A 15,812-nucleotide genomic window follows, 5' to 3' on the forward strand; every position below is an offset into this window, starting at 1 on the left:
GGGTTTGGTTTGGTTTGGTTTGGTTTGGTTTGGTTGAGATGGGGGCTGGGCCCAGGGCTTGCTGCTTCTTTCTTGACTGGAAAAGAAAGAGGAAGATCTTGGCTTTATTTGTCCTTAAAATACGTGTTTAACAGAGGCGTGTTCAGTATCTTAGTGGTTTAACAGATTGTCAGTTACACAAAAAGTTTTGGATTATATTTTAGAATTCTTTTCATGTCAAACACGACAGACATTCAATCAACAAAACACACTTCTCAAAGCATTGTCTTGGCCCATTCGACTTCACAAGCTCTAAGTCTGTTCAATTTAATGTTAATCAAATTTTGCAGGAGCACAGAAACAGATGAAGAAGAAGACACAGAAAGAGAGAAAGACAAAAAAGATACAGAGGAGCACGCATACAGGTACCAACTCCTGGATTCCAGCAGTGTTCAGATGGAAATTCCAAGAGGAGAGAGGGTCAAGCTGTGTGCTTGCCTTGTAGTCAGCCTTCAATAGCCCTTGGTCTTTCTGGGCCCTTCCCCCAGGTGGGACTTGGGCTCATTTGGTCCCTCAGGAGCTGGGCTGGGGCTCCAGAGGTGGCTGTGGAGCATTGCCTGTGCTGTGCCAGGGACTGGCAGACACTGCTGGGCTGGGATAGAGGTTCTGGGGGGATTGGGGTTCCAGGGCAGGGCAGGGCTGGGGTTCCAGGGCAGGGCAAGGCTGGACCTGCCCCTTCCTCTCCCTGACACATGAAATGCTTCCAGCCAAGAATCTCTTCCAGTCTGTCACAATATGCAATGTTGGAGGTGGAACTCCCAGTTTTGGCCATGGGCACGTGGCTAAGGACAGTTCTTTTCCATAGGAAGGAAAAACAGGGAGCCACAGTGTTTCAGTAGCAGATGAGAAGAGACCCTCCATGTGCCAAGGTCAGCTGGACCAGTCAGGCAGTCTCCAGGTTGCCAGCCCAGCCAGACCTGTCCTGTGTTCTCCTGGTTCCATAGGGCCCTGCAGTGTCACAACGGTCTCTGTGGTTCCACAGGCCCCACAATGTCACAATGGTCCCCTTGGTCCTATGGAGCCCCCCCAGTGTCACTATGGTGCCCTTGGTTCAATGAGGCCTCCTGGTATCCCAACGGATCCTTGGTTCCATAGTGCCACACAATGTCAGAATGCTCTTCTTGGTTCCCTGGGACGTCATTGTGTCACCATGGTCACATTGGTTCCATGTGGCCCTGCAGTGTCACAACATCCTCTTGGTTTCCTGAGGCTCCAAAGGCTCACAAGGGTCTCCATGATTCCATGGTGCCCCACAGTGTCACTATGGGCCCTTGGTTCCGTGAGGCTGTGAAGTCTCTTAATGGTGTCTCCATGGTTCCATGAAGCCTTGCAATGTCACAATGGACCTTTGGCTCCATGGGGTCTTGCAGTGTCACAATGGCCCCTTGGTCCCATGACACCCCAAAATGCCGTAATGGTATCTACAGTTCCATGAGGCCCCACAGTGTCACAATGGTCTCTTGGTTTGATGGGGCCTCTCTGTGTCACAATGCTCTCTATATTCCATGGGGCCCCACAGTGTCAGTGCAGTCCCCTTGGTTCCATGAGGCCCAGCAATGTCACAGTGCTCTCCATGATTCCATGAGGCCCCTCAGTGTCACAATGATCCCTTGGTCTCACAGGGCCCCACAGTGTCACACTGGTCCCTTGGTCTCACAGGGCCCCACAGTGTCACACTGGTCCCTTGGTCTCACAGGGCCCCACAGTGTCACACTGGTCCCTTGGTCTCACAGGGCCCCACAGTGTCACACTGGTCCCTTGGTCACGGGCCCACAGTGTCACATGGTCTTGGTTCCATGGCCCTGTGCTGCTGCATTCCCCCCTCCCCTTCTCAGCCCGCCCTGCCAGCTCAGAAATGCTCCTTGGGCCTGGGCCTTGGCCAGCAGCCCCTGGGCTCAGCTCCTCTCAGCTCATCACAAACACTGTCTGCTCCAGGCACTGCTGCTGCCCAAACAGCTCCTGCTTTCTCTACCAGCAGCCCTGGGAACTGGTTTTGTTCCCTCCGTGGCACAACATCCCTGTTCTCACAGTGCCAAAGAAAGCTGCTGGTGCCAAGTGTGGCCAGGATGAACCATGGCTGGGACTGCAGCCCCTCTCGTGGGGCCCTGCACACAGCGCTCCAAAAGGAGCCCTTGGAGCTCTCCTGGGCCAGCGACTCCCTCTGGGTGGGGCCTCTCCCAGCCGGGAACTCTCCCGTTTGCTGCACTCGGGGATCCTGAACAACCACAGAGCCTGGGCTGATCCCCCACTGCTCCAGGCTCAGCCCTTGGCCTGCTGGGGAGATGCCAAAGGATCCACAGGGAGCATTCCCTGCCCTCAGGGGAATTTCTCCCAGGTGCCTTGCACTGACTCTGTGTGTCTGTGTGCACACAGGAGTGCCTGTGCTGGGGAAATGGGGCAGAAATGCTGCTCTCTGAGGGGTCTGAGTGCCTTGCATAGCTGAGTCAGTCAGGCCTCTAAGAAATGTTCAGTCATGAGGTATGAGCTAAGTTAAATGCTTCTGAGAGTTGTTCTTTTGCTAAGTTGTTACTTTAATGGAAGTTATTAGGTAAGTTAAACACTTTAAGTGTTATTCTCTGTTAAATTGCAAAGTCATAGGTTTTATGTTAGGTTAAATACTGTTAGGTGCTGGTATAGGCTAAATTGTGACATTTAAAATTCAGGTATAAATTAAGTCCTTTTAAGTTTGAGCTCTCTTAAGCTTTTATCTCTTTATTCCTTTTATCCTTACCCTCACTGTCCTTGTGTCACACACACACAGGGACAGCTCTCGATTCATTTCTGGTTTGATTGTCTGGATTCTGTTTGGTTTTGCTGTTGCTTTGTTTCCCTGGTGTGCCTGAAGTGTCCAGTCAGGAGCAGAGTGACTCTTGCCAAGGAACTTTGTGCTGCTGTCCCTTAATATTAAATCTGGTTTTTGCTGATCCCTTGCTGGAAATTATTTTCAGTGCTCTCCAGCCCTCGTTCATAACAGGGTGAAGGAGCCCTGGCCCAGGCTCTGGCCCTGGAGGACACGGGGACACTGCCGGGGGGTCCCTGTCCCCCTGTCCCACCCCCATGGCCCCGGCCCCCTGTCCCCGTGTCAGGCTCTGGGGTCGATCTCATGGAACATCCTCTGGGGGAGGCTGCGGCACCGGGGGCGGGGGGACCCGGGGGGACAGGGGACCCTGCTGGGCACGAGCAGGGTTGGACTGCTCTGGGGGGGCTGTGAGGGGGGACAGGGCAGAGTGACCTCCCCAGTGACCTCACACAGCCCCTGTGATGCCACACAGCCTCCTGTGATGTCACACAACCATCTGTGATGTCACAGAGCCCCTGTGACGTCACACAGCCATCTGTGATGTCGCACAGCCCCTATGATGTCACAGGGCCTCTTGTGATGTCACACAGCCCCTGTGATGTCACACAGCCCCTGTGATGTCACAGAGCCCCTGTGACGTCACACAGTCATCTGTGACGTCACACAGCCCCTGTGATGTCATAGGGCCCCTTTGTGATGTCACACAGCCCCTGTGATGTCACACAGGAGCGCGGCCCAGCTCAGCAGCACAGACACAGCACAAAGACTTTAATCACCCTCTGGGGCTCTGCTGCTCTTTGCATCTGACCCAGTCCTTTAGAGAGTGCTCAAAGAACTTCTCAAGAATTCAAAGTGAGACTGAAACACTGAAGTTTCTTGTACTTTGAAGAGATCCCTGTCAGGGACACAACTGAGAAAGTGTCCCCAGGTTCCAGGTAGAGCAGAACACTGGAGGCAGTGATGGCAGCTGGGGACAAGCAAGGCAAAGGTGTCTCTGGTGCTGAGCACACCTGGATGTGTTTCAGGAATGCAAAGGGCCAAGGCCTCAGCCCAAGCCCCTGCCAAGGCAGATCCTGTCCCTCCCTCCTTGCTCAGGGCTCTTCCCGGGATGGGCACTGGCATGTAGGGATGGGCATGGTCCCCTGGGATGTCACCATGGAATGGCTGTGACTGCCTATGACCACACGGCTCTTTACCATCCCCAGAAAGCCATGGGAGGTCTCCATGGAGGCCCTGACTCTGCCTGTGACATTCCAGCTCTTGAAAAGCCTGGAGACTCTTGGAAAGTCCCCATGGAACCCCTCTGAGGGCCTGTGACAAATCTGATCCTCAGCAGGCAGCCATCACCAGCCCCCTGTTGCTATGGTCAGTTTCCATGGCAACCATCACCAGCCCCCTGTTGCTATGGTCAGTTTCCATGGCAACCATCACCAGCCCCCTGTTGCTATGCTTAGTCCCTCCGCAGCTCCATGGAGACCCCATGCCAGGGGTGGTTGCCATGGACACCAGCTCAGGCTTGCAGCCAGAGCCCGTTGCCATGGCAACCATTGGCAGTCCCATCCCCAGCTGATGGGATCCCAGAACCACAGAATTGGCTGAGTGTGGAGGGACCCATCAGGATCCTCGAGTCCAACTGCTGGCCCTGCACAGGACACCCCAACAATGCCAGCCTGGGCCTGGCAGCACTGTCCAAACGCTGCTGGAGCTCAGAGAGCCCTGGAGCTGGGACCCTTCCCTGGGGAGCCTGGGCAGGGCCCCAGCAGCCTCTGGGGAAAAACCTTTCCCTGAGATCCAACCTAAGCCTGTCCTGACTCGGCTGCAGCCGTTCCCTCCAGTCCTGTCCCTGGGCACCAGAGGGAAGAGGTTCCCACAGCCCCAGCCAGGGACCTGCTCCCAAGGCTGTTGCCATGGCAACCAGGGCTGGGACCAGCTGGGATGCTCGGTTTCCATGGGCTGGGGTTCAGGAATGGGATTCCCATATTTCCTGCTCCTGCTAAAACTGCACTGCCCTCACTGCCCTCCCGCCTCCCATGGAAAGCACAAGAGGCAAAGATCCCAGGCTGGAATAAGAACAATTTATTGGCAACAGAAACAAGATGAAGAATAAACAAGAACAGAAACAATATTGATAACAGAAGGAATAAGAAAAACTATTTACAGGGAAAACTACAACATCAATGGCTGGCTCTTCCTGGCCATGTATTTCCCCCTTTCTGGAAAGGACACCCTTCTCCTCAGGGAGAGAGAGAGAGTCCCTTTCCTTTCCTCTGGCAATGACCTGAGGTGGGAGTGAATGTAATGACACAGCCATGGCCAGACCCTCATGTGCTTCAATCCCACATTATGTCATGGGCAGGGGCAGGAAAAGGTACAGGTGTCTTCCCAGCATGGGTCATGGGGAACATGGATAATCAGGGCTCTTCCCAACGTGGAACCTCCAATAGGGGATGAAGCTGCAGCAGTGCATGAAGAGCACTGCAGTGGGGGCACTCGCAGGGCTTCCCTTACCGGTGCCTCCGTTGGTGTCTGGTCAAGGCAGAGCTACAGGTGAAAGTCATCCCACACTGGGGACACTCGTAGGGCCTCTCACCAGTGTGGATGCGCTGGTGCCTGACAAGGGTGGAGTTGTGCTTGAAGCCCTTCCCACAGTCAGGGCAGCGGAAGGGCCTCTCATCCGTGTGGATCCGTTCATGCTGAAGGAGATGGGAGCTGGTCTGAAACCTCTTCCCACATGTGGGGCACTCGTAGGGCCTCTCCCTTGTGTGGATGCGTTGGTGGATGAGGAGATTGGATCTGCAGCTGAAGCCCTTCCCACATTCCCCACACTCGTAGGCCCATTCCCCGGTGTGGATCATCTGGTGGCAGATCAGTTCGCTGCTCGTCCAGAAGCTCTTTCCACACTCCAAGCACTTGTAGGGCTTCTCTTCCACCAGGTTCTGCCGTGGGGATTTGTCCTCCCTGGTCTCCATGCTCAGCTCCTTTCCTGGGGGAGGAAGGACAAGGAGAGGATGGGATTTGTCTCTGTGCCAGAGTGAAGGGGAAGGAGATCCCCACAGTGCATCCCCAGCAGGACGGCGTTGGGAGAGGAGTTGTCCTGCAGCCGGGGGCCATGCTGGGCTGGGAGATGGAGCAGGAGAGAGGGGAAAAGGGGCACTGACTTCTTCCTCACCTGCCTGGCTGTCCTGGGTCATCCTCATCTTCCTCGCAGCCACCTCCTCCATCAGGCGAAGGTTTGGAGATGGGAATTTCTGTTTTGGGAGGAAAATAAGGGATGAGTGTCACCAACATAATTTATGAAAAATCCTTTCCTTAGGATTTTTCCCTCCTGAGAAGCTGAGAGGCCTCAGCAACAAAATGTAAACAATTCTTATCTGGTGCTGTGGAATGCTACAGGTAGATCTGTGATTGATCTCATCTGGTTGTTTCTAAGTAATAGCCAATCACAGTCCAGACTGTCTCAGTCAGAGACAAACCTTTGTTATTCATTCTTTTTCTGTTCTTAGAAGCCTTCTGATTAAATATTTTCTTCTATTCTTTTAGTATATTTTTAAATATTATTTATATCATAAAATAAAAACCAAGCCTTCAGAATATGGAGTCAACTTTCTCATCTCTTCCCTAATCCTGAGACCCCTGTGAACATTGTCACAGATGAGCACTTGGAGTTTTGTACTGGTTTGAAGGCAAACCTGTGGAAGAGCCTAAGCCAGAATTACAATTTAATAAGAAAATTTAGATCAAACACTCACTTGAGCTGATAGAGTCAGGGGCTGGTCAGGGGGCTGGTAGCAGTCCAATTAAATGCTGGCTGCAGTCCTGTTGGAGTGATGAACGTGATTCTGTCTAAGCAGTGATCCTGTAGAAGGGTCTGGTCTTCCTCTGAAGGTCCAGGGGTGGGTTATGGAGCTCTTGTCCTCTGGGAATGCAGTAGGCAAGGTGCTCCTGGTCTTCCAAGCCTCAGCTTATATCCACATAGGAATGCTTGGTTCCTCCCCCTGGGCGGAGCATCCCACAATGGGAGGATGTAATTTTATCAGTTCTGCAGGGACACTCAATGGCCCATTCACAGAAGATATCTCCCCTGGAGGGCGTTATCAGGGCTGAGTCATGGAAGAGATAAAGAACTCTGCCCCACCTGTTTATAGCAGTTTATGGAGATGGTGACTGAAAACATGCTTTTGGTTACATCTTACATTGCAACCTGAGACAGGGGGGTAATCCCTGCTGGGGGGGTGAACACCACCCCCCTTACCCAGACTGGCTCAGGTGTAAAACCCCCACCCCGGGAAGGCCACACACTCAGGGGACAATGTCACACTTGCCCTGCCCCAGGGGAGGTCTCTGTCCCTGTCACTCCCTTGTTCTCCTCCTTTTCTCTTTCTTTCCATCTCTCTCTACCTCACATGTACTGTTCAATAGAATCCATGTAGGATTTGGTCTCGTTAGCACCTTAATCAGAGCAGAGGCATCTCTCTAACAATTTTCTTAACCAGCTTGCAACATTATTTTGACACAGTGAGTTTAGGCACTGTTCTCTGACCCCATGTGCCTTTGATAACAGCATGGTTCCCTCCTCTGAGGAGGTTGTGGCTCTACTGGAGGAGCTCTTGGAAACTTGGACACAGCTTCCTCAGAGCGACTAATGGGAGAACTGGTGAGGAAAATGGCTGTTGTGGGTGGCCAGTGTAAAGAAAATATTTTGTTGTCCTTCCTTGAAAAGTTTGTTAAAATCACTGGAGGAAAGGGAGCAAATGATACCAGCAAGATTGACAAGGTTCATTCACCCCATGGTGAGGAACACAAGGCTGCTAAAAGTCCCATAAGAAACCCAGCTCAAGTAGCTAAATTCCCAAATACCTCCAGAATTCACAGGCTCGGGGGCATTACCAAATGTGAGAATCATTTTTCTCTTTCTCCCTGTCACCTTGGTGACAGCTACACAGAGCTTCCCCTTCCTTTTAGTAATCCATATTGGGTGGAATTTCCCCTTTTTCTTTTATCGGAACCTGCCAGCAGCTGAGCTGGAGCTGTGCAGGAACCAATGAAACTTGGAATTGCCATCATAATTGCTTCTGTTGTTGGCTTATTCATGTTTGGGATTTGTTTGCATTTTCATCACATGTGACTTGTGGGAAAATAAAATATTCATCAAAGTATTTTATGCAGAGTTAAGTTTGATTTCTGCTGAGTTTATTTTGTCCAGTGCCCAGGGGACGCTCAAGGGGTCTCTGTGCCTCTCGCTTGGGGGATACTTGGGAGGGGCTAGGGGGTGGTTTGTCCCTGTCACCCCAGGCCATTCCCCAGGGGGTGTCCTTGTCACACCAGGCCATTCCCCAGGGGGTGTCCCTGTCCTTCTCACCCCAGGCTATTCCCCAGGGTGTGTCCCTGTCACCCCAGGCCATTCCCTAGGGGGTCTCTCCATCATTCGCTCTCCAGGGAATTCCTGGGGGGGGCGGTCTCCATCCCCTTCACCCCTGTCTCAGGGGCAGTCTCTGTCCCTTGTCATGGTTTAAGCTGGCAAATACCAGTGCCCCCCCACGAGAAACACCTACTTCCCTGGCACCTACTGTGAGATATGATCAGAGACAGAGCAAAGCAGGCTCCAACTTAAGGTTAAAAGGAAAAAAAAAAAAAAAAAAGCATTTACAACATCAATGGCTGGCTCTTCCTGGCCATGGATTTCCCCCTTTCTGGAAAGGACACCCTTCTCCTCAGGGAGAGAGAGAGAGTCCCTTTCCTTTCCTCTGGCAATGACCTGAGGTGGGAGTGAATGTAATGACACAGCCATGGCCAGACCCTCATGTGCTTCAATCCCACATTATGTCATGGGCAGGAAAAGGTACAGGTGTCTTCCCAGCATGGGTCATGGGGAACATGGATAACCAGGGCTCTTCCCAACGTGGGACCTCCAATAGGGGATGAAGCTGCAGCAGTGCATGAAGAGCACTGCAGTGGGGGCACTCGCAGGGCTTCCCTTACCGGTGCCTCCGTTGGTGTTGGGTCAAGGCAGAGCTACAGGTGAAGGTCATCCCACAGTGGGGACACTCGTAGGGCCTCTCCCCAGTGTGGATGCGCCGGTGGGTGATGAGGTGAGTGTTTTGCTTGAAGCCCTTCCCACAGTCAGGGCAGCAGAAGGGCCTCTCATCCGTGTGGATCCGTTCATGCTGAAGGAGATGGGAGCTGGTCTGAAACCTCTTCCCACATGTGGGACACTCGAAGGGCCTCTCCCTGGTGTGGATGCGTTGGTGGGTGAGGAGGTTGGATCTGCAGCTGAAGCCCTTCCCACATTCCCCACACTCGTAGGGCCATTCCCTTGTGTGAATCATCTGGTGGCGGATCAGTTCGCTGCTCGTCCAGAAGCTCTTTCCACACTCCAAGCACTTGTAGGGCTTCTCTTCCACGAGGTTCTGCTGTGGGGATTTGTCCTCCCTGGTCTCCATGCTCAGCTCCTTCCCTGGGGGAGGAAGGACAAGGAGAGGATGGGATTTGTCTCTGTGCCAGAGTGAAGGGGAAGGAGATCCCCCCAGTGCATCCCCAGCAGGACGGCATTGGGAGCGGAGTTGTCCTGCAGCCGGGGGCCATGCTGGGCTGGGAGATGGAGCAGGAGAGAGGGGGAAAGGGGCACTGACTTCCTCCTCACCTGCCTGGCTGTCCTGGGTCATCCTCATCTTCCTCGCAGCCACCTCCTCCATCAGGCGAAGGTTTGGGGATGGGAATTTCTGTTTTGGGAGGAAAACAAGGGATAAGTGTCACCAACATAATTTATGAAAAATCCTTTCCTTAGGATTTTTCCCTCCTGAGAAGCTGAGAGGCCTCAGCAACAAACTGTAAACAATTCTTATCTGGTGCTGTGGAATGCTACAGGTAGATCTGTGATTGGTCTCATCTGGTTGTTTCTAAGTAATAGCCAATCACAGTCCAGACTGTCTCAGTCAGAGACAAACCTTTGTTATTCATTCTTTTTCTGTTCTTAGAAGCCTTCTGATTAAATATTTTCTTCTATTCTTTTAGTATATTTTTAATATATTTATATCATAAAATAAAAACCAAGCCTTCAGAATATGGAGTCAACTTTCTCATCTCTTCCTAATCCTGAGACCCCTGTGAACATTGTCACAGATGAGCACTTGGAGTTTTGTACTGGTTTGAAGGCAAACCTGTGGAAGAGCCTAAGCCAGAATTACAATTTAATAAGAAAATTTAGATCAAACACTCACTTGAGCTGATAGAGTCAGGGGCTGGTCAGGGGGCTGGTAGCAGTCCAATTAAATGGTGGCTGCAGTCCTGTTGGAGCGATGAACGTGATTCTGTCAAAGCAGTGATCCTGTAGAAGGGTCTGGTCTTCCTCTGAAGGTCCAGGGGGGGTTATGGAGCTCTTGTCCTCTGGGAATGCAGTAGGCAAGGTGCTCCTGGTCTTCCAAGCCTCAGCTTATATCCACATAGGAATGCTTGGTTCCTCCCCCTGGGTGGAGCATCCCACAATGGGAGGATGTAATTTTATCAGTTCTGCAGGGACACTCAATGACCCATTCACAGAAGATATCTCCCCTGGAGGGCGTTATCAGGGCTGAGTCATGGAAGAGATAAAGAACTCTGCCCCACCTGTTTATAGCAGTTTATGGAGATGGTGACTGAAAACATGGTTTTGGTTACATCTTACATTGTAACTTGAGACAGTGGGGTAATCCCTGCTGGGGGGGTGAGCACCTCCCCCCTTACCCAGACTGGCTCAGGTGTAAAACCCCCACCCCAGGAAGGCCACACACACAGGGGACAATGTCACACTTGCCCTGCCCCAGGGGAGGTCTCTGTCCCTGTCACTCCCTTGTTCTCCCCCTTTTCTCTTTCTTTCCATCTCTCTCTACCTCACATTTACTGTTCATTAAAATCCATTTTGGATTTGGTCTCGTTAGCACCTTAATCAGAGCAGAAGCATCTCTCTAACAATTTTCTTAACCAGCTTGCAACATTATTTTGACGCAGTGAGTTTAGGCACTGTTCTCTGACCCCATGTGCCTTTGATAACAGCATGGTTCCCTCCTCTGAGGAGGTTGTGGCTCTGCTGGAGGAACTCTTGGAAACTTGGACGCAGCTTCCTCAGAGCGACTTAATGGGAGAACTGGTGAGGAAAATGGCTGTTGTGGGTGGCCAGTGTATGGAAAATATTTTGTTGTCCTTCCTTGAAAAGTTTGTTAAAATCACTGGAGGAAAGGGAGCAAATGATACAAGCAAGATTGACAAGGTTCATTCACCCCAACGTGAGGAACACAAGGCTGCTAAAAGTCCCATAAGAAGCCCAGCTCAAGTAGCTGAATTCCCAAATAATTCCAGAATTCACAGGCTAGGGGCTTTGCCAAATGTGAGAATCATTTTTCTCTTTCTCCCTGTCACCTTGGTGACAGCTACACAGAGCTTCCCCTTCCTTTTAGTAATCCATATTGGGCCAAATTTGCCCTTTTCTTTTATCGGAACCTGCCAGCAGCTGAGCTGGAGCTGTGTGGGAACCAATGAAACTTGGAATTGCCATCATAATTGCTTCTGTTGTTGGCTTATTCATGTTTGGGATTTGTTTGCATTTTCATCACATGTGACTCTTGGGAAAATCAAATATTCATCAAAGTATTTATGCAGAATTAATTTTGATTTCTGCTGAGTTTATTTTGTCCAGTGCCCAGGGGACGCTCAAGGGGTCTCTGTGCCTCTCGCTTGGGGGATACTTGGGAGGGGCTAGGGGGTGGTTTGTCCCTGTCACCCCAGGCTATTCCCCAGGGGGTGTCCCTGTCACCCCAGGCCATTCCCCAGGGGGTGTCCCTGTCCTCCTCACCCCAGGCTATTCCCCAGGGTGTGTCCCTGTCACCCCAGGCCATTCCCTAGGGGGTCTCTCCATCATTCTCACCCCAGGGAATTCCTGGGGGGGTCTCCCTCCCCCTCACCCCTGTCTCAGGGGCAATCTCTGTCCCTCTGTCATGGTTTAAGCCTGGCACAATACCAGTGCCCCCACGAGAACACCTACTTCCCTGGCACCTACTGTGAGATATGATCAGAGACAGAGCAAAGCAGGCTCCAACTTAAGGTTAAAAGGAAAAAAAAAAAAAAAAAAAAGCATTTATTAACCTACAACTACAAAGGAACACACACAAAACACAATAGAACATAAGATGAAAACCTTCCAAAATTCTTCCTCCTCCCCCCACCAAATTTCCAATTTCATTGCCACCCTTCAGACAATCGATTCTCAGTCTCTTGAGGAGAGAGAAGTCCCTCTTGCGCCACACGCCTTCCATGTCCAGTGCTCTCACCACTGCACATGGATCAGAGCTGCTTCTGGGGTTTTTCATTTTAAGGATACTTTGACCAGTTCCAAAGGGAGCACAGTCCTTCTCCTTCTGGGACACTTGTCCCCCCCAAATTTCACCCCCTGGGGCCGAGGGGTCTCTTGAACAGAGATCGTCTTCTTCTTCTTCTCTTCTTCGAAGTGGAGGGCACCACCACACCCTCCTCACCCGTCGTCTCTGTTCACTCCTCCACATCACTGCACTCTCTTGGCACTGAGCCATCGCCTCCCCCTAGAACGCAGTCTCTGTGGCACAGAAACACCCGTGGTTCTGCTGTGGCTACACAAGAAAAGTCCAGCCCAAAGCCACTTCATCATCTCCTCCCACCTAGAATTTTCCTCAACATCTTCTCAACCTCAACATCTTCTCAATCTCATCAACTTCAGGAGGACTCAGCTTTTGCAAGGTTCTCATCTTCCTCAAAGGGGTTAAAAGTCCGAGCTCTCTCTCTCTGCCGGTTTACTTCGTCAAACTCCCACGCCTGTCTGCCCTGCTGGGCACCCCCCCCTTCTCCTTCACGCCGGGCCACTATCACACGCCGCCACAGGCACCGGCTCTGTCTCTCTCTCCCTCGCAGGGGGGGTGGGGGAATGGAGGACGGCTGCCCGAAGCCCTTGCAATGTTCTCCTCCACCCTTGGGCCCAGGCCTGTCCTACCTCTCTCTCTGGCCACATGGCTCCCCTCCCCCCCTGCCCAGCCAAAGGAGCTGGGCAGGGGGGTCTACTCACTCTCCAGCGGGACTCCAAGAGGAAGTTCCCTTGGGAGATCACAGCTTTTAACCCCTGTGTTCTCAGAGGCGTATCCTGCCCTCAGTGGACAAACCAGGTGCCAATATTAAATCTGAACACTGATTGGATTGCCCACACCATCACAAAAAACTTCATTTCCTTTCAAACCACGACACCCTCTCAGCCCAGGGATGCTCAGGGGTCTCTGTCCCCTCGCCATGGGGGATGCTCAGGGGGTCTCCATCCCTCTGGCCTCAGGGAATGCCTGTGCAGGGCTGGGGACCAGGGGCTCTGTGTCCCTCTCACCGCTGAGGGTGCTCAGGGCTGGGGGGGCTCTCTGACCTTCTCACACCTGGGGAGGCCGGGGGGGTCTCTGTCCCTCTCAGCCCTGGTGATACCCCACCCAAACATCATCAGGGTCAGAGGGACAGAGACACCCCAAACCCCCAGAAGGGCTGAACCTGGGATTTGGTTTGGGGCTGAGGATTTAGGAAGGGGCTGAGATTGGGGCTGGGGTTGGATTTGGGGCAGAGATTTGGATTAGAGCTGGGACTGGGGTTAAGGCTAGAATTGGGATTGGCTTTAGGGCTGGGGTTGGGATTGGGTCTGGGGCTAGATGAGTCTGGCACTGGGATGGGATTAAATACAGAACTGTGAGTGTGTCTAAATGTGGAGTGGGATTGAGACCAGGATCAGGTCACCCAGAGCAGGACAGGGGGATGTCACTGCAGGATGTCCCTGGCATTGTCCCGGCCCTCCTCAGGTACATCCAAACATGGGGGGTAGCTGGGTGCTCCAAGATCCAGGTGCTCCCACGCTGCCCCTCAATACCAGGGGAGCATTCCCTGAGGGCAGCCCTGACTGTGACCTTTGGGGCTCTGGGATCAGCCCTCACATCCCTGTGTGAACAGCTGCAGACAGGATAAGAGATTTCCCTCCTCCTTTTTCCTGTGGAAGGATGAAGCCCAGCTGCCCTTTTCTTCTGGTGCCTCCTCCTCTCCTCTGTTATGAGTAAAAAAAGAGTTACCTGGTTTTTTTTAAGGAAAGGGTTGCAGAGTTTAAAGTTAAGCTGGGAACTGATTGCTGGCCAAGAGTTCTTTTGTTGGTTAAATGTTGTAATCACCTGTTGAGTATCGTCGTTAACCCTCTATTGTGGAGAATTCTTTTTTTCAGTACCACCCTTGCCTGCTGCCAAGAGGATGACAACCCCCAAGATGGTGGGAAGTGAGGGGGAATCTCAGGAAACGTGAAAATTTATCTCAAAACCCTGCAACGGGACGGGACCCCCACCAAATCCTGAAAAATACCCCAAAAGAAATGAGCCAAAGCAGAATTGAGAGGTCAGGGTGGTGTTTGGACAGCAGGGGTGAGGTCCGAAGCCAGAAGAGACCCTGAAAACCTCGGTCACTCTTTGCCCCGGTTAAAATAGAAGTCAGTTGGGTCCAGGGCTCTTCAACCGGCAAACCAAACCGAGACTGGGGTATGCCCCGACTGCCCTTGAGAGGATGGGACTCCTGGCTCTGCCCTGAGGGGACAGAGCTGCACTTTCCTCCTCCTCCTCTGAGTCACTGCTGGGAGCAGCTGCAGGGAACTGCGGGCTTGTCAACCCCCCCATCCTGAGCTGATACTTTTTAATAAAAGCATTAAAAAAGAGAAAGATTTCTTGCCCTGTTTATTTCATCCTCCACTAAGGATGTCAAACTCCCCAGGAGCAGGAAAATCCCCATTCCCTGTTTGATTGTGGCTGCAGCCTGGAACATCAATTCAGAATGAAAAACTTTCTGATAGCCCTGCTGAATGGCACGGAGGGGGTTGAGAAAGGTGGAAATTGTATTCTGATAGGAAATAAAGTTACAAAATTATTATTTCTGTCTACTCATTTTCAGTCAGTTCCAGTTTCTGTTTCAGAGTGCCACCTTCTCAGATGATTGTGTTTGTGCCCTCCTTTCTTTCTGCCTTTCATCTGCCGGCGTCTGTTGATCGCTCAGTGTTCTCTCTTGGACCCAGGGCCAGCTCTCCACCAAAGACCCTGCCCTGCATATAATTCCTCCAGTCCCGAGCTGCAACATCCATGGCTGAAGTTCTGAAGGCTGGCAGTGGAAATGTCACGTGAAGATCTTGCTCCCCTGGGCTTTTGGAGTCCTTCTTACAAGAGGCTTTGCCTGCGCGGGCCGGAACCACTTTTCTTGGCGGGAAGGCGCGCGAGAGCGCGGCGAGCCGGCCCTGGCGACGAGGTTTCAGTAGGCGCGAGAGAGAGAGACAAAGGACACGAGGTCTTGGGGCGGGGGAAGGGAAAGGGGGGAGGGAGGCGAATGAAATAGGGAAAGTGGTCTCAGCGGGCCCGGAAGAACATAGGCGAAGGGTCTCAGAGGGCGAGCCCGACAGAGGGAACAGGACTCCAGCCCGGACTCTGCAGCTCCGAGGGACCACCGGGGCCGGGCACCGTGCCTTTCAAAATCCAGCCACTCATGCGACACGCCCGTACCACCACATTGCCAGTCAACCCGAGCTTTTCTCACTGATGACTCACCGGTTGCCAGGCAGACCCGCAGAGCCCAGCAGCCCCCGGAGCGGAATTTGGGGCTCGGGCCGGGGGGCCGGATCCGCACTGGGGGGGTCCCCGAGCCCCCTGCCCACCCCTGGGGCCGATCGGGGGCTCCCCCAACCAGCAGCCGGTGCTGCAGAGGGGTGGGAGAGGGGGGTCCGGGCTGGCAATGGAGGAAATGCGGGGCCGGTGCTGAGCACAGGGATGAGCACACAGAGATGGTTTTGTTCTTGCTGAGCTCGCACTGAGCCAAGGCCTGTCCTGCCCCTCGTCTGGCCACGCTGCGGAGGGGCTGGGGCTGTGGGGGAGGTTGGGAGGGGACACAGCCAGGACAGGTGACCCACTGACCCGGGGACCCCAGACCA

The 15,812-nt window shown here is 52.7% G+C and overlaps 1 protein-coding gene and 1 pseudogene across 1 annotated transcript in view; one reads left to right on the forward strand and one right to left on the reverse strand.

Moving 5' to 3' along the window:
- Positions 1-15,812, reverse strand: part of LOC115484925 (zinc finger protein 208-like) — a 513,901-nt gene that overhangs the window by 211,321 nt on the left and 286,768 nt on the right. Inside the window, 2 exon segments of the mRNA XM_050984212.1 lie at positions 5,360-5,762; positions 8,883-9,241. Coding sequence (XP_050840169.1) covers positions 5,360-5,762; positions 8,883-9,241 — 762 coding nt within the window.
- Positions 1-15,812, forward strand: part of LOC115483959 (olfactory receptor 14I1-like) — a 205,102-nt pseudogene that overhangs the window by 37,581 nt on the left and 151,709 nt on the right.

Source organism: Serinus canaria, chromosome 25 (assembly GCF_022539315.1).
Source record: "Serinus canaria isolate serCan28SL12 chromosome 25, serCan2020, whole genome shotgun sequence".
Taxonomy (NCBI): domain Eukaryota; kingdom Metazoa; phylum Chordata; class Aves; order Passeriformes; family Fringillidae; genus Serinus; species Serinus canaria.